The following is a 20034-nucleotide window of genomic DNA, read 5'->3' as shown; positions in this document are numbered from 1 at the left end:
AAGAAGAGGAGAGGAGGAGGAGAGAGAGAGAGAGAGAGAGAGAGAGAGGGAGAGAGAGAGAGAGAGAGAGAGAGAGAGGGAGAGAGAGAGAGAGAGAGAGAGAGAGAGAGGAGAGAGGAGTGAGGAGAGGAGGGCGTCTTTCTTGGCTAGTGGTGAAAAATCCATTCTCAGTGTGTGGAAGAAATCATAAATAACCAAAAACCAAAAGGTTGAAAGAAGACGTGCCACCAGGATAAGAGTTTATCTCTGGGAGAAGTGCTGATAAGGGCTGACTGCTGTTTGCTAACCGGGTAGCTAGCTCAGAGATTTGGTTTTGGGCGGCGTGCATTGACCATGCAAGTATACCTTAGGTCCTCTCCTGAAGTCATAGTTCTGTAGGTCGTGGCTTTCATAGTTCCTGTTTTTAGTCTGATGGGTAATGGGTGCAACAGAGAAAATAATGCAGACACAGGAAAAGATTATATAGACAGTCAGAGATGAGGAGGCACAGCAGCATTCCAACAAATCTCCACTTTTTCTGCTTCAAGTCAGGACGCCAAGCGAGGCTGGGGCACGCAAACACATCCACCTGCCTGCCTGCCTGCCTGCCTGCCAGCCTGCCTCCATGTCTTTTTGGCCTTTTATCTGTCCATCTGACTCCTGTCAACGTAGAAGTACCATTACATAGAACGAAAGTTAAGACCTAGGAGCTAAAAATACACATCAATCCTGTCTGTAGGATTGTTAGTGTTCTGTAACACTCGGGACCTGACATAGCAGATGTTACGTTTAGATTTAGTGTTCTGTAAATAAATGTAAGTTGACTTGACATAGTAGGCGTTATATTTAGATTATGACAAACTGGATCGGACTTGTGACAATGAATAACGTCAACTTTTTGACAACATCCAAGTATAATGTTTATGCACCACACATCTATAGAACAAACTCCCATATGGTTTGCTACAACTCTCATCAAATCAAAGCTTAAGACTCACTTTATGTTTGCTGCCTTTTATAGAGTTTTTTGTTTTTATTCATTGAAGTTGCTACTACTTAAAACGTATTGTTTTATCTTATCTTATTCTAATTTTCTATAATCGTATTTTTGTTTGTATTCAATTATCCTTTTTTATAATGCGTTTCTTTTGCACATTGTTTTAATGTTTTGTTGGAAGCACTTTTGAATTGCTGAAATGGTCTATACAAATCGTTTAGAGTGAAAGGGTATTCTATCTTGATTGCGCCTCCGTTCATCTGTACGGTGAATGGCCTCCAGGGGTGGGACGTAACAAATTGCAATTACTCTTTTCTTGTGAATCCGACTCCTATAGAGAAATAGTTAACCCATTTAAGCCTAGAATAATTTAATGCTTTAACTATTGAAAAATAGCAGATATATTATACAAGCTCACAGCGCGGCACAGAGTGCCGTGCTGCAAGCTTGTAGATCTGCTATTTTTGAAAAATCGTGATTTTATTTGCATAGATCTTTGAATAGATCTTTTTAAAAGCAAACATTTGTAACTCAAATATTTGCTTCTGGGTGGTCCCTGGAACAACATCTTTTGGCCAAATATATGTCATTTTGGGGGTCCTTGACATGAATATGTTTGAGAACCACTGATTTAGAAGAAGGATTTACAAGATATTTATAGAATCGGGTCAAAAATATTCAAAGACTTGCACAAATGTTCAAAAATAGCAGATCTACAAGCTGTGAGCTTGTATATCTGCTATTTTTCAATAGTTAAAGCATAAAATAATGGTTAAAGTGGTTCCAATCTAAAGTGACACAGATTTGCGTTCAGGCCTAAATTGTTAAAGAAGGGCATCTATAGAGCAGTCATTAATGAACCAAGAGCAATCAATCAATCTATAGTCCCAGGTTCGATTCCAGTGAATGGCTGCTCACTGCTCCTAGTCGTTATGGGACGGGTAAACGCAGAGGACATATTTCAAAAGTGACAAAAAAGGAGTGTTTCTGTCAATTTGATTGATTGATTGATTGATTGATTGAGTCAGTCGATAATTCTTTACTTTGAGTAATAATTCTCCACTCCTGATGGCCTCAGAGCAGGCTGACAGAAGCAGGTCTGGAACCATTAGCCTTTTCCGCCATACACTGTTTAATGTTAATCTCATTAAATTTACATTTAAGACTCAGTAACACATTAATGCTTCATAAATCCCCCTCCCCCCTCTCTCTCTCTCTCTGTTTTTGACACTGTATATCTCTCACTCTTTAGTGTGTTTGTGTGCATGTGTTTTGAATGAGTGTGTGTGTGCGGGCGTGCGTGCGTGGGTGTGTGTGCGTATGAGTGTGTGCGTGCGTGTGTGCGTGTGTGTGTTTGTTAGATATGTTTGCGGCTCCAGCCCTTAGCTCCCTCGTTGTGCTGTAGAGATGGAAACACAGTCTTGACATGAGGTGGATGGACGGACAGACAGACAGACAGACAGACAGACAGACAGACAGACAGACAGACAGACAGACAGACAGACAGACAGACAGACAGTTGTTCAACAGTATGTATAGAAAACATCCACCATCCCATAATAATATGCTTCTTCCTCAGAGTAAATCACTCTGGAATCAGAGTGAATTGCTCCGATTGCTGGAATAATTCCTGGTCAATCGGTATCATTCGTAGCATTTTAAAGTTAGATATATTATTACCACTGCTGAACAACAGACAGACAGGGACAGAAGGACACATACGCTGACAGACAGACAGACAGACAGACAGACAGACAGACAGACAGACAGACAGACAGACAGAGAAACTGACAGTCAAGAAGGTTGAGAGACACACTGACAGACAGGTTTGTTGACAGACAGACAGACAGACAGACAGACAGACAGACAGACAGACAGACAGACAGTGCAAAAGAGAAGTTGCTTTGAAAGAATATCAAAGCGAGGAGGAATGAGTGGGGGGAGGGTTAGAGTGAACGCATGGATGAGCGAACTCATGATGAAACAGAATCACATAGACACCACTGTTAAATATGCACACACACACACACACACGCGCGCACACACACACACGCATACAGAGAGTGTCTTCTATGGTGTCTTCTATCAAACAGTGTGTCTCACCTTGGTCTCTCTCTCCTCCAACAGTGTCTCCAGACGTTTCTGAGCAGCGCGTCCCTCGTGATCATCACTGACGATCAGAATGATGTGGTTCCAACGGAACTCCCTCATCATGTCAAACCACACCTGAGCCTGGTGGGAGTACGGAGGAACCGTACGCAAGAAGGACAGGTGGATGCTCTGGGAGAGGAGAGATGATTGTATCAGAGGGGAGGGGAGAGGAGATGGTTAGAGATGGATACCAAAATGACAGGCAGGATCAGATATAGCAGTGGTTCTCAACCTGTGGGTCAAGGGAGGTCTCCAAATTATTATGGGGGGTCCCCAGATGATTATAATGTGCAACATAGTTTTTTTCACACAACAGTGAACAAACCAACATAAAGTTTGAGTGTATAGAGCAGGGGTGGGCAACTTTGATGATGGAGAGGGCCACTATATTTCCACCTTCACTCCAGAGGGCCACATTGCATATTGCTACGTCCTAGTATCTCATACAAAAGAAGCAAACATAGCAGATCTACAAGCTCAAATCGCGCTGCGATGCATTTTCAGCTTGTAGATCTGCTATTTTTACTTATTTTGAATTGGAATCCTGATTTATTATTTTTTGTTGTTTTTTAATTGGAATCCTGAAATGTAACATTTTGATTTAATTTCAAATGCATTTAGTTATATACTCATGTTAAATGTATGAACTTAAATACAAATGCATTGGACATAAAAAAATACATTTTAATACTACTATACTAGTCATTAAGCTACTAATATAGACTGACGCAATTAAAGCAGGTCATGCTTGGAATTGTAACAGCTGAAATCAATAATATATCAGTATTCCGGTATTAACCTGCGGGCCACATTAAGTGAAGGTGGGGGCCGCATGTGGCCCCCGGGCCGCCAGTTGCCCATGTCCATACATGGGCAACTGGATAGAGGGTATCTGCACATTTCTAAAGTGATACTTTAAGGATGTTTTAATACCTCTAAAATGACAAATTAAACATTGGCCAAATTGTCAATTAGAGGCAGAAATTGTGAAAAGGTTGAGAACCACTGAGATAAAGAACCGTAAGTAATTAAAAAGAACCCCTGTTACAGCCAGAACCAGAGCCAAAACGGTTAGTTGAGGATTAACATTATGGATTGAGAATATGATGGCAATGGCATACATTAACGTTCTCAGTTCAGCTACATCACTTTGCTGCCACCTTCTCCAGCTTTTCCTGGAGGACTTGTTAGCAAACTGTCAATGTTAATATATGGCATTCATTTAAAACGTGTTTAATATTTAATAACGCAATAATTAACATTTCAATCTTTTGGGCTGCCTGCTGAGCCCCCACAGTTCCATTTGGTCTTTCCGGAGACCCGTTCGTCATATAAACGAACAGGAAGTGAAGGAGAGAATGATGAATATTATTGTATAAGTGATGAATGTTTTTAATTGATGTTCTATTCTCACAGAATAACATTCAGTAATACTTAATGGTCTTTTCACATGATTGAAGATGACAGTCATCACTGTTTCTTTAACAGTACTAGACCTTACCCGTTTGAAGATATGTGCTCCAATATATGTGCAGAGTGTGGGTTATGGTGAAATTAACTGTAACTGGTGCGTGTGTGAGAATATGTGGGAGCATCATAATGTAAGGAGCAACCCATGGAGGAGTGTATATTTTTTGATGGATACAAATAATTTAACAGCTAAATTAGGTGAATAGAAGTATGGGGATGTATGCGCTTGCCATACCCGTCGGAAGATAAGACACACATCAAATGCACCCGGTGCATTAGTGACCCGTGCATGCAGGCAAACCACATATATGAGAGAGAGAGAGAGAGAGAGAGAGAGAGAGAGAGAGAGAGAGAGAGAGAGAGAGAGGGAGAGACACTGCAACATTCCTAACTGTGAGATTGGTGTGTGTGTGTGTGTGGGGCTACAGATCCCATGGCCTGGAGGAACGGACCGTAACTCTGACAACAGGGTGTAGTGTTGAACAGAAGTGGTAAAGAAACGCTAATAAATAGCTTGAATTTGTGAAAAATGGAAATCGGGCTCCGTCACCGTCTGTATAATGCTAATGGCCAATGCCATGTGAAATTTGGGAGCAGTTGCTGAAGAGATAAAGGTGGAAAAGCATTTACTGACTGACTGACTGACTGACTGACTGACTGACCTCCTACTGACTGACCTCCCTAATTATATGATAGATATTAAAATGTTCATCATTAATTTGATGCTTTTCTGTGTTTGCAATACTCCTCTCCTGTGTGTCTTAATTCTACTCCTCCTCTGCTCCTTCTCCTACTGTTCTGCTTTTACTCTTCTTCTCCCCCTAATCTTCTTCCTCCGTTGCCTCCCACAGTTTTCGAATGCTTCTGTCATACAGTTTGGAGCTGGGAAGGCTGAAATGATAGCCTGACACTCAGCCTGAATTGCATTTCGTTTCACTCCATTATTCAGTCTGAACGTGCTTTCATCCAAGGCAGTTTCTGGGATGGGCGTTGCCAAAGAGGCAGTCTTCTGCGATTGGTTCACCGTCTGACCAACACAACAGTAGCAAAGCAGATGACGTAGTGTTGTTAGTGGCTAGCCTGTTGCTTGCTAGTGCTACTTGCTAACCAAAGAAACAGGCAGAATGGAGCGCTACGAACTAGTAATCAAACACAACATAACATGCCTGCTACTGATGTTTCATAGCGAGATCGATACGATCGCAAATTACCGCTTCCGTTTCCTCTTTATAAATGTGTCCTAATGTAAATCTAATTAGTCAGAGCATACTGTATTGCTGCTTGGCAGAAATGGGAATTCAAAAATATGCTTTAAAGATATTTCAAAATATACTTAACACTATTAAAATAATTAACGCATTTTAATCGCGCTTAGTGTTTGCAACACAGAACCTTTCTCACTGGATGAGTTTCAGGCATACCATTCATACCAGTGCACCAACCAACAGACAACAAACCGCCGGGCACGCAATGGGAGCCGATCATTAATGATATGTAATTAAACATGCGATTAATTTAGATAAAGCCTCTAATTAATATATATATATATATATATATTTTATCGAGTCCCAGCCCTAATATTTTCGTGAACGGAAAAGACGAACAGATCTCTGCTTTCGGGAAGTGTTGTTCCAGACTATGTGCTGTATAGCATTCGGAGATCGTGGAATAGTTGTCTGTCTAGAGTAGACACGAGACATCTAATCCTCTTTTCCTCCTTCTATTCCTCTACCACTTTATCTTATCTCATCTCTATTTCTCTATGAGTTCACACTGACTGGGTAACATGCACTTACCTGTTGTGATGGTGATGGTGATGATGACGATGATGATGATGATGATAATGATGATGATGATGATGATGATGATGTCAGCCACGATGTTGAATACAAGGATACAACGGCTTCTGGTGGTGATAAGTTTGATGACGATGATGAAGGTCTATCTTAACCCATTTAGGCCTAGAATTATTTAAAAGGATCCCTGGCTAATACGACAAATATGCCTTAATACATTATAATTGTCCTCTATAACTACAATGTAAAATTAAAAACACCTTAAATATTTTATTTCTTCTAGAAATAGCTAATCTTTCACTCAACAGGGGAAATACCTGTCGCAAGTTGATGATGCCATAAATGTCATGTGTGATCTATCCCTATGGAATTTATGGCATGCATGTGCAGAAAAACACATTTGAAATATTGATTTGATGCTCATATTAACCATAGGAAGTATTGATTTTATTTTCACATGCATGTCATAAATTCCATAGGGATAGATCACACATGACATCTATGACATCTTCAACTTGCGACGGGCATTTCCCCTGTTGAGTGAAAGATTAGCTATTTCTAGAAGAAATAAAATAATTAATGTGTTTTTAATTTTACATTGTAGTTATAGAGGACAATTATAATGTATTAAGGCATATTTGTTGTATTAGCCAGGGATCCCTTTAATGCTTTAACTGTTGAGAAATATCAGATATACAAGCTCACTTGCGAGCTTGTAGATCTGCTATTTTGGCCAGAAGCTCACAAGTTCAACACGTCACAACAGCGAGACGTTGTGAGCAAGTGGATCGCCTAGTTTAGCAATTTTTCGGCCTAATAATGATTATTACCCCGAAAGGGTTGGTGTGAGATTGAACAAGGTTAAGTGAGCTGTTTGTGGTATATGTTGTCACTACTGTGGGTTTATAACGAGCCTCATGGGGTACCTTGTCAGAGTAGATGGACATGCGTGTGGTGAGCCTCATGGGGTTACCTTGTCAGAGTAGATGGACATGCGTGTGGTGAGCCCGATCACAGGGATCCTATAGAAGCCCGCCGTGTAGGAGACCGGCGTGGGCGTGAGATGGTCGTTGGACTGGGGCGGGTGGCTGACCAGGATGGCATAGACCTGAAGGCAATAGGAAACCATTATTATTTATAAACAGCAGCGTATGAAACCCAAAGACATCAAATTACTTTGATTAACAGCGCAGTGTGTGAAACCGACAGACATAAAAAATTACTTTATTGACACACAGACAGCAGTGTATGAAGCCAAAAATACATCAAATTACTTTGATAAACAGCCGTGTACGAAACTGAAAGTTTATGAACAGTATTTTATCAAACAGAAAGACATTACATTGTTTTACTTCTAAACAGTAGTTTATCAAATTGAAAGACATGAAATTACTTGGCTTATAAACAGTAGTTTATCAAACTGAGAGGCATTTAAAAACAGTATAGTGTATGAAACCTAAGATATAAAGACACACACGCACACGCACACACACGCGCACACACACACACACACACACACACACACACACACACACACACACACACACACACACACACACACACACACACACACACACACACACACTCACACACACACACAGTACTGTCAGTAATTGAATGAACTAGGCGTCCTTTCACTCAGCTTTTGAACTGCAACTGCCTGAAGCACAGCCCTGTGTGTGTTTGTGTGTTTGTGTGTTTGTGGTCATTTCATTTTCTCCCTCGTGTTCCCTCGCTCCCTCTCCCTCTGGTCTGATATACATCATCATCCACTGGCATGATAATCCCTCTACCCTGACACACACACACACACACACACACACACACACACACACACACACACACACACACACACACACACACACACACACACACACACACACACACACACACACACACACACAGAGAGAGAGAGAGAGAGAGAGAAAATCTCTTCTCCATCTCTCTCTCTGATTCTTTCTGTCATGGCAACAAAGCAGCTGACCAACACAACGCCATGTTGGCCTCATTACAACGCACACACACGCACGCACGCACGCACACACACACACGCATGTGCGCGCGCGCGCACACACACATATACACATACACACGTATAGAAGGTCAGAGCAGTGAAGTGGCACATGGCTGAAGTGGATCTAAGCACAGGAATGAGCAGACAGGAATTGTGGGGCAAAACAAGTATTTTTGACAGCAGGCAGGCTGTGTACAGGAACAGGACAAACAGGCCAATAACATCATAACTCAAATTCTGAGGTACATATCCGATTGGTCCCCTTGGTCACAGGGAGTATAAAAGGAACTTGCTCTGACAGTCAACAACAGCCACGCCCTGAGAAAGACATTGTCTGTCGAAAAACCGGTCAGCGTCTGTGGCATTTTATTGTTTTTAATAGTAGCCCTGTCGTCATATTAAAGGCTTTCTAAATTAAATACTTGCTTGAGTGTGCTTGAAGTTTGCCCATTTGATGGGAACCCTCTTCACAGGCATGGGTACTGGCAGAACTCACAGAATTATTATCAGAACAGGCTACATAAAAAAGCTGGCAGAAACAGAGTCAGTCTGTCAGATTGTGTCCATAAAGGGCTTTTAAACACAAAGCGATACACAGGCGAAAACAATGGAGAATCAATACGGGGCTGGCTGAGGGGATTGAGCTAAGTGGAAAGGAATGGGTGGCCAGAGGGGAGAGAGAACACAGGTACAATGTATCTAACGAGGGTATCTCGGTGACAATAAAGTGAAGCTATGTAATGCATTGTGAGCTTGTAGAGCGGCTATTTTCAAATAATGTGTCTACATTTGAAAACGTGTGACCTTCTGCATAATGAGTACGTTCTACTTTTGGTACTTTAAGTATATATTGATGCCATTACTTTACTCTCAAGTACATTTTGAGTACAGGACTTGTATAATGTAGTACTTCTTCCACCACTGCTTAGAACTACACACGCACGCACGCACGCACGCACACACACACACACACACACACACACACACACACACACACACACACACACACACACACACACACACACCACCTTCTGTCATAACATTTTTACAGGTTTGATGCTACAGCAATGATCCAATGTCCAAGTGAACAAAGCACTGCATCCCTATACTAGCATCAGATACAAGCATGGTTTATTCCAAAGATTATACAAACTACCAGTAAGACGCCTAAGCGAAAAGCGACCTCACCCTAAAATGTCTTGGCCATCTACCCCTGGTACCCATGGAGATCCATCACACAGATATGGGCTTAATACTGATGACATCAGGGATCTCCATATATGGGCATAAAAGGGATTTGGTTCCCCTGGCATCACAGGGATCTCCATATATGGCAATAAAAGGGATTTGGTTCCCATGACATCACAGTGATCTCAGAGCGTGATGTCAGAGATTCTCTTACAGATATTGTACAGATATTGACATGTTTATAAATGAATCTTGGTGATATTCTGGGACAGTCTCTCTCTCTCTCTGTATCCCTCTCTTTCTTTCTTTGTCTCTGACAAATTGTAAAACAGTCGACAGTGTTGTTGGATAATACAAACTGTCGCTCTCTCTCTCCCTCCGTCTCTCTGTCCTCCTTCCCCTGCATGTTGTGACCGTCATGGTAATATTCTCCAATATGAACAAAACTACAGTATCACAAGAACAATGTTGGTGTGACTAAGAGATGTGCTATTTTACATGCATAGATTGTCAACTAGGATGCAACCAGACATGTAGCGGGCATTTTGATGTGGGGCCCTCTGACTGGAGGTAGATGCACAGGAGCATTATAATTGGCTAGTGCAGATGCCATATGCCAGATGGACAGCTTGCGTCCGAATGGCTAGTTCCACTACATAGCCTCAAGTGACTGTGGGTCGGAGGAAACCAATTCACATAAATTGTATTTTTTTAAACACATTCGAGCTGCTGAAGGTCAGACATACATACAGTATATATATATATATATATATATATTAAGGCTGGGACTTTAACTGATTAATTGCGATTAATTAATTACAGAAAATTAACGCGATTAAAGAAATTCACACATTTTAATCGCACTTATAGTTTTTGCACCACAGAACCTTCAGTTTCGGGCATATAGATCATAGCAATGCACCAACCAAGAAGAGACAACAAACGCAAAGGGAGAAGTAGCCGATCAGAGCGCTTTGCTTGGCCCAGTGGATGCGAAATTTTGATTCACTCGTACAACAAAATGTGTTTTACTTGAAAAAAAAATGCTTCTCAGATCAAATACCGATGTGCGATTAAAATGCGATTAATTAATCACAGAGCCTGTGATTAATTAGATTAAAATTTTTAATTGCATCCCAGCCCTAATATATATATATATATATATATATATATATATATATATATATATATATATACTGTATATATATAGGCTAAGGCTAAGGCAGGCCAATATATCGAATATTTATTTACCTTCATCGAGGTATCAACATGCGAGATATACATACCGGTACCGACGAAGACGGCTTGAAATTAGGTATTGGTGTGTGTGTGTCAAATTAATTAACAGATACGCTATATTCATGCACATAGTGCATGCAAAAAAGCAGTCCATCTGTAACCCGGTGTGGTTATTTCAATAAAACCATTGTTGAAAATGGAAATAAGAGTAAGACATTTAATTTCTTTATTATGTGTACTGTGCAATGTGCATGCATGGATATGCTATTCATTATCTGAGTCCATCAGACAGTGGACCTAAAGCAGAAAGAAACATTAAAAACTATATACTGAAATTGTTTTTACTAATGTGAGTAATATCGATTATTCAACAACGTTATCGAATAACGAAGGTTTGCCTAATATCGCCCAGCCTAACTTTTAACATACTGTCTCTCGATGTCTCTATTTTTCTATTATTATCACTAAATAATACAGGAGTAAGCACTAAGAGGCACAAATGATTAAGGATGCTTAGGATTTCTTGGTCCATTTAAGGAAATACAGCTGCCTTGGAGTCACACAGTCATCAAAGGAACACAAAAACAGCTACTAAAAACAACAGGTAGGACAGAAACGTTTGGTACTAGAAAGATAAAAAGGCAAGCAATATAATGAGGCCAGCAGGGCCAGGTACATTTCTCTTCACACAGCCAGCACCACAGGTCACATTGACACTATAATAAAATGTATTAAAAAAAACAAGCACGTCTCTGCCTCTGTGTGCTTTCATTTGTGGACTATTGTTTGGGGGATTCAGAAATATGAAGGCAAATTCACTTAGATTATACGATTATAGCACTGCAGAAATACACTTGTGGAATATTTAATTACCTTGGACTGGAGGATCCTTAACCATTACAGTATCCTGCATAGTAATACATAAGCACCACAGGTCTACGCTACAAACGGAGGGGGGAGAGAGATTTATTCCGTTTGGTCCTGTGTAATGTGTGTAATGTGTATGCACAAAACAGATCTTAAAGGAGTAGTTCACCCCCAAAATGTTTTTTTTTCCTTTTGATTAGTCACGCCATGGAGACTAGAGTTCAATAATATTTTTAGTTTTTTGTCACATTCCTAAGACAAAAATGTGATAACAATAAATGTACTTGGGGGTAAATTTACTCGAATCAAATTTTTGTCTTATGAATGTGACAAAAACCAAAAAATATTATTGCACTCTACTCTCCATGGCATGAGTAATCAATAGAGAAAAAGTCATTTTGGGGGTGAACTACACCTTTAAAAAAGAAATTCAAAAGGAGTTTCTATACGCAACATGAATGTATTAAGAAAATGTTGATGTGAGAATGTTTTTGAACCCAGGTGTATGCACATCTTAGACTAGACGAGAGGTAGGAAACCGTGACAGATGGCAAAAGAGGATAGAGCTGAAAATGTCTTGTCTCGTCATTCTACTGCAAGCCTGCTATCAACTGATCAAACACAGGCTACACCTCAAACTTTTTTTCCGCTCATCTCCTTCCTTAGTAACAGCACTGACTACTACCACCCACTACCACGATTATTGTTCACTTCAATGTATTATTATCTGTAGTCAGGTTTTCAGAATATTAACCATGTTTATTGCTCGATTAAAGAGCCCATTGCGATGACAAGACAAACCCATAGTACCTCTAAACATTACAGTTTGTGTTTAGTGTTTACTTGTTTGATTGGTCCTCCACTGTGTAGTCTTTTGTTTTAACTGAGAAGGCCGTTTCTCACCGCTGTTTTATGAGCCTCCGTTGCCAGGAAGGCCAGTTTTAAATTGAGTGCCAACTCCATTTAAATTTAAATCTGCCCAACCGCTATGTCAATGTCATCCAGGTCAGCTGTGATGTCGCATCACCATCACCAGGTTTTCCGCAGTGTATGTGTGGAAAGCCTAGGATTCTATTCTGAATTTTAACCGGTGCCATCCGGTCTGGAACTGTAGCCAGCCATTTCCACACACACACCAATGCAGACCTGGCACACAGACTGTTTATGTATGCACTGGCAAAACTGAACCGATCCCAGCCTTGGTCAGGAGCCCTTAACCACTGCTATCCTGGAGTCCCCATTTTGGGCATTTTTGCAGATCTATAAACTCACAATTAATCAAATCATGACACGTTGTGAGCTTGTAGATCATCTATTTGCACTATTTGTCGTACGATGAATAGGTGGTAAAATGAGTGCACACATTGATAGCCAACACAACCCAGTGACGTTAGACTGCTCTTGACTCCAGAGGACGGGAGTACAGTGCAACATCACATGAATTTTTCAAAAGGATTACAGTGATTTGTGCTGGAAACGGTGGGGGAAAAGGCAAAGCTATGCCTTTGCAATGAACACTATGAAGATTGGGACCACAATCAATTACTAACAATTGTCTAGCAAAGCCAGGCCTGTATTGGTTTCTATGCGAATATGATCAATATTGCATTCCCAGAAGAAATGTCACTGTGTAACTAATCGCTAATCAATCACTAACCACCTCCACGTTGTGATCACCATACAATGCGCGAATGTCACATATGACCTATAATATCAACAGCTGAGTATCTCTCATTTCCTTTACTCATTCTCTCTCTCTCTCTCTCTCTCTCTCTCTCTCTCTCTCTCTCTCTCTCTCTCTCTCTCTCTCTCTCTCTCAGTGACTGTGGGTCATGGTTGGGCTCCCAGTGGTAAACACAGACAGATCACAGCAGAACAGCAGCCACTACACCCCCGCTGGGAGATAGAAAGAGCGAGGGAATGAGCCAGGGAACGAGCAGAGGGAACAAGGGACACAGGGAGTGGGAATGAATATGTATTATGTGATCATTTATAAGAATCTATGTGAAACATCATAGCAGTATATATATACTGTATGTGATACATTATAGTCTACAATGATACATTATAACATAATATGTAACTGTGCCGTATGTGACGTTAATGAATGAATGCGTTTTTATTGCCGTGTTTTGTCTTCTTACGACCCATGCCGTATACACAGGAAGGCACCAAAAGCAACACGGTTTACAAAAGGAAAATGAATATTTAAATAATCTGTGTACTGTACGTTCTCTTTGTTCGCTCATCACATTATTTCTCCAAATAGATGCTCTAAAAATGCTAATATCCTGAGTTCAAAGTCTATCTACACCACTGAACCAAAGAAACAAAAAATCTATAGGTTTTGAAATCAGTTAAATTGTTTTGAATGCTAATCATGATACAAAAGACGCAAATTCTCATTCTGTATTTCATTGAGATCACAATAATTATGGACACCCTCTTCCTCTGTAACCACGGGTAACGGCCGTCTCAGAGTGCAGGGACCACACTCTTCCTCTGTAACCACGGGTAACGGCCGTCTCAGGGTGCAGGGACCACATCCCAGACTCAGGACCACAGAGCACAAACATATCTTCCACAGAGAGGCGTAGTGCTTTGGTTTATAAATACAGATGTGTCTATTATAATGTCATATAGCCTTTCTCAACCTGTGGGGCCAGGGCACACTGGTGCACCATGATGTTATTACAAGAGGCCGCCCAAATAATCGGCCCAATGGCTGCACGTGTTGAGTGGTCAGGTTAGATGGGTGGGCCCGCTGGGCCACAAATGCTTTTGAGATTTTCAAGTTGGCTGTGATCAAGAAATAGTTGAGAACTATTGGTTTATAAAACAAACAACTCTGACCATTCTTTCTGACATATAGCTGTTCTGGTTTAATCCAGGAATCAAGGAATTGTTTGCATGTAGTTTTTGTTTTGAAACAAGGCCTATGCCTATGCCTGATTCATATGAATGCAATCTTCACTTGCAATATTCTGTCATATATTATAACATTGTTCCAACATTCTGTATGTGTTCAGTTCATATGTAAACACGCACGCACATGCACGCACGCACACACACACGCACACACACACGCGCGCGCACACACACACACACACACACACACACACACACACACACACACACACACACACAATCTGACCCAAAGGGCCCATATTTCTTCACTCTCAGAGTTAAATTAACCATTAACAGCGAGACAGGCAGGCAGCTCTAGAGTCAGACTATAGCAGAGTGAGAGACAGACAGACAGACAGACAGACAGACAGACAGACAGACAGACAGACAGACAGACAGACAGACATGGTGATCTTCTCTACCTGGTTGGAGATGAGGTCTTCGCACACGGACAGGGCCATCTGGATGGCGTTGGGCTTGTGCGTGACGGAGATGGCGTTCATCTTAAACTTGTCCCTGCCGAAGAGCGCGTTGGCCTGGCTCACCGCGTCCTTAAACACCTGTTCGTAGCGCTTCTGGCTGAGCACCGCGCCGATGTTGACGATCTTGGGCTCGCAGCCGCCGCGGGCGGCGCACGACCACAGCACCAGCACGGAGACCAAGCACAGGAGCCTCATCCTGCATGCGGACCACAAGCACACAGCGAGGGCAGAACCTGCACCCAGGGTGCTCCCGGTGTCTGTTTGGACCCGAACGGTCAAAATAGAAAAAGCAGAGAGAAAGAAAAAAAAAAAAGCCAATAAAGAGAGGCTTTTTAGAAGTAAAAAGAGAAGTGTTTTTTCATTTTCTTTTTTCTGTGGGTAAAAAAAAAAAAACCCGATCGACCCCCGTCGATGACACCGCCGTGTCCTTGCGACCCCGTAGAGAACAGCGTCGGAATGTCAATTTAACGACGAGCGGAGATGATGTTCATTTAATCTTTTTGTCATTCGAAGATGAAAAATACAATAAAAACAATTAACCACTGTCAGAAAACACACGTACGCTCCGAATTCCTGCGCGTTTTCCTGTTGATTCAGTATTTGTTGCGTCCGTCGTTTACGGCTGTATGATTTAAATTGTATGATGTCTTCAGCGTGTCCGTTTATAAAAAAATACAATGGAAAAATAAAAATAAAAATCGTGACAAAGGTCTAATCAAAATCCATCACATTGTTGTTGTGATTTCAGAACGCGCGGTTCTGGATCTCTCTCTCTCTCTCTCGTCGCTCTGGTGTCGCGCGGAGTTCTAAATGACCTGATGCTCACGAGCCGCTGTCCTTGGTGCTGAAGGCTCGCGCCCGCCACCGTGCGCGCGCGGACTTGACATGAATCCGCGCTGGTGCGTGAGCAGTGATTTCATTTCATGTGTGATGATGATGATGATGATGATGATGATGAGCCTAGGTAGTAGTTTTAGTGCACAAGAAAAATAAACCCTAATGATCATTACGAAATTGTGTCTCGTATATTTTGTGTAATTGCGACCGTCAGGGAGCAGTTTACTATGAAAACCTCCACCGGCCGTCCGTCCGTCGGTCGGTCACACGTCACACGTCACACCTTTGCCCTGCTCATATCTCCGCATCAGTATATAGGGCTTGTTTGTTTATTGTATGACATCACGCCACATCATCAGCTGTGGACTCTGTGATGTCATCGTATCGCATCAGTATATAGGGCTTGTTTGTTTATTGTATGACATCACGCCACATCATCAGCTGTGGACTCTGTGATGTCATCGTATCTCCATATATGGCCATCTCCGTATATGGAGATATAAGTCGTCCATGCCCAAGTATGGGCTGGTGAGGTCAGACTTTGTGTGATGCGTAGGTTATCTCCATATATGGAGATTCAACATTCCAGGCAATGCTCTCTTCCCTGGTGAGAATTGCCCCTTTATATAGGGCTTGTTTGTGTATTGTATGACATCACGCCACATCATCAGCTGTGGACTCTGTGATGTCATCGTATCTCCATATATGGCCATCTCCGTATATGGAGATATAAGTCGTCCATGCCCAAGTATGGGCTGGTGAGGTCAGACTTTGTGTGATGCGTAGGTTATATCCATATATGGAGATTCAACATTCCAGGTGTAACTATGGCTACCCGTATGACGTGAGAGGTGGAGGTTGTGATATTTGTGGAGATAAGCGACCAACGGTCGCTTATCTCCCGATTAGGGAGTCTTACTGGTAATTTACTTGTTTACACCTTTCGGTGTGTGCCTCTCCTATTTAGGAAAAACAATAATTTGACATTATAAAATATTAATATACAATGCAAGTACGTGTGCATAGCTAACAGGCCTACAAGACATCCTCCTTGACTATAACCTTCAAGTTAACCTCAAGTTAACCTCAGACCTCCAAGCTCACAAATGGAATCGATATTTCCACCAAAAGGCCCTTTTGATATTCATGGACAGGATCTCGAGGCGAAGTGGTGGTGCAGAAGGTATAAGGCTCGGTGAGCTAAGGGTTGCTTCACTGCTGATTGCGGATGACGTGGTCCTGATGGCACCATCGATCTGAGACCTTCAGCTCTCACTGGATACAGTGGCCGGAATGAGGATCAGCATCTCTAAATCTGAGGCCATGGTTCTCAGCAGTCCAAGTAGGGAATGAGGCTATACTCCAGGTGAAGGAGTTTAAGTATCTCGTGGTCTTGTTCACGAATGAGAGAAAGGGGAAGACGGAGAAGGAGATCAGACGGAGAATCGGAGCAGCAGGAGAGGTTTTGCAGTCGCTAAATCGCACTGTGGTGAAGAAAAAAAGAGTTGAGCCGGAAGGCAAAGCTCTCTGTCTACAGAGCAATCTTCGTTCCTACTCTCACCTATGGTCATGAAGTGTGGGTCATGATCGAAAGTATAAGGTCGCGGGTGCAAGCGGCCGAAATGGGTTTCCTCAGACGGGTGGCTGGTATCTCCCTTAGAGATAGGGTGAGAATTTCAGTCACCCGAGAGAGACTTGGAGTAGAAACGCTGCTCCTACACTTGGAAAGGAGTCAGCTTAGGTGGTTCGGGCATCTAGTACGGATGCCCCCCGAGCGCCTTCCTAGGAAGGTCCTCGATGTGCGTCCCACTGGGAGGAGACCCCGTGGCAGGCCAAAGACCAGATGGAGGGATTATATCTCCAAACTGGCTTGGGAACGCCTCGGTATACTCCCTGAGGGAGTGGAGGAAGTTGCTCGGGATAAGGAAATCTGGAGGTCTCAGTTGGAACTGTTACCCCCGCGACCCGATTCCGGATAAGCGGTTGAAGATGGATGGATGGATGATGGCCCTTTTAGAAAGTTCAGCCCCTGCCTCTAACATTCTCTGCACGTCCCACCAAGTGTGGTGTGGTGTGGTTTACACCACTGCACAAAATGATAATGTGAATTCACATGACCGGGGTGGTTTACCAGGCTATCTTTGTCTGTCCTCTACCCTTTGACCTGTCCAGCTCGAGCAACCCCTTACCCTGTAGGGTAGGCTGTGCTCCTGCATAGAGCAACCCCTTACCCTGTAGGGTAGGCTGTGTTCCTGCATAGCTCTAGGAGTCCCTGATTACGTGCAAGCCACCAACAGCATCCAAGTCTCGATCCTTCGGGTGACACAATCATCCACAGAATTCGATGAAATCAACAGAAGACAGCATTCTCTATATTCAAAAGTGTTGCGAGGTTTCAGTCTTTTCTGCCAGTTTCTTGTATGAGACTGGCCTCCGCTGCATATAGGAGCTAAGCGTACTACAGAGATCAGTACTTGAGAGAAAGCTTGAGAATGATTATTATTGGTCCTTTAGATAAACACCACTCTGGTTGCAAAGGTGGCTGACATCTGATCTGACCAGTCAGACGAGACCCCAGGCCAAAGCCCTTCCTTGAATTTGTCCTCATAAAGCCAGGAAGTTCTTTGTGTTTTAAGAGGCAAATAGTAGGAGACAAGTCCTGGCCATCTATCTGATGGTAGCGTCATCATTGATGAGCTTACCGGTATGCATATGGTAGGGGAGACAAGTCCATTCTGCTCCATGACAACAGACAGGGAGGAGAGAGAGACAGGTCGATCAGGAATACACCTCACGTCTTTAGCTATCATGGCGAAGGCCTCCAGGCAGCCCAGCCGGAGCGGCAAACATCTAACACGAGCACACATGCACACGCACGCATATACGTGCACACACACCACAAACGAGTGGTGAATTGGTAGTAACACTCTTGTTACCAAGGAAACAGGCATCTCCCATTTGTGAGCACGCGCCCGCATGCACACACACACTCACAGGCTACAGCTGGGCTTTTCTTTGGAAATGTGCTTGTGTGTGCGAGCGAGCGAGTGAGTGAGCGCGTGTGCATGCATATTGATGGGTTTACATGTTTAGTGTTCTCATGAAATCTTTATCAGAGAACATTCCCAGTAGGAACTCTGTGTGTATGATCTCTGATCTCCTTCAGACTCACAGCAGGCAGTCAGCTCAGCTGTCTCCATGCAGTCTGCACCTGTGGCGTCCTCCCAGCAGGGGCGTCACAAGGAGGAGGGGGGGGACTGAGTCCGTGGCCAAATACATATCATTTTGGGGGTCCTTCACGTGAAAATATTTGAGCACCACTGACATTGAAGCAAAAAAAAAAACTACAAGCTTCCAGCGTGACACTCGGTGTGTATCTGCTATTTTTTAATTAAAGCACAAAATGTGAGTGAATCCAGAATTTGGTGTGACACATACAGCAGTGGTTTTTAAAGTGGAGGCTGTTTTGGAAATAGGAACACATATGGTTGTCAACTCCACTCCAATAATTTATTCATATGTTTTTGTATGATTTTCTTATGTTTATCATGTTTTTGTTTGATCATCTATTGGGCAGGCTTGCCTTGCCTGTGAAGCGTTGTCCGCTGTACAAATAAAGGTAACTTGATTATATGAGATTGGTGAGAAACGATAGATAGATAGATAGATAGATAGATAGATAGATAGATAGATAGATCTACAGAGACAGATAGTAAATGGAGCAGATAATGGCCGTCATATCTTCACCTGGTTGGTTTAATGTTATTATGTGATGCATACATAATATTTCTTGCATGAATTATAGACCAGCCTCTGCCACTGTCTGTTTAATTATGACCGCCTGTGTGTGTGTGTGTGTGTGTGTGTGTGTGTGTGTGTGTGTGTGTGTGTGTGTGTGTGTGTGTGTGTGTGTGTGGGTACGTGGTGTGTCTGTTTAATTATGCTAAGCAGTTAAGTAGCAGGTCAGTGCTGCAGCGCTACAGAAAGAAAGAGAGAGAAAGAGAGAGAGAATGTGTGTGTGTGTGTGTGTGTGTGTGTGTGTGTGTGTGTGTGTGTGTGTGTGTGTGTGTGTGTGTGTGTGTGTGTGTGCGTGCGTGTGTGCGTGTG

General features: G+C 42.5%; 1 protein-coding gene across 3 annotated transcripts in view; it reads right to left on the bottom strand.

Annotated features, from left to right (window-relative positions):
* Positions 1–15877, bottom strand: part of LOC308296399 (glutamate receptor ionotropic, NMDA 1-like) — an 82849-nt gene extending 66972 nt beyond the window's left edge. For 2 of the 3 annotated variants that reach the window (XM_080739672.1, XM_080739673.1), the window contains exons 1-4: positions 7320–7348; positions 6394–6503; positions 3080–3256; positions 346–408 (exon numbers count right to left, since the gene is read on the bottom strand). In XM_080739672.1, coding sequence (XP_080595798.1) covers positions 346–408; positions 3080–3190 — 174 coding nt within the window. In that variant the 5' untranslated portion in view covers positions 3191–3256; positions 6394–6503; positions 7320–7348. The other variant, XM_080739674.1, reaches the window with a different exon arrangement.
* Between the last annotated feature and the right edge of the window lie 4157 nt (positions 15878–20034).

This window comes from Nannobrachium achirus, assembly GCF_963921795.1.
Source record: "Nannobrachium achirus genome assembly, chromosome: 12".
Lineage (NCBI taxonomy): Eukaryota > Metazoa > Chordata > Actinopteri > Myctophiformes > Myctophidae > Nannobrachium > Nannobrachium achirus.
Note: the sequence above shows the minus strand (reverse complement) of the source record. Positions and strands in the feature narration are given on the sequence as shown.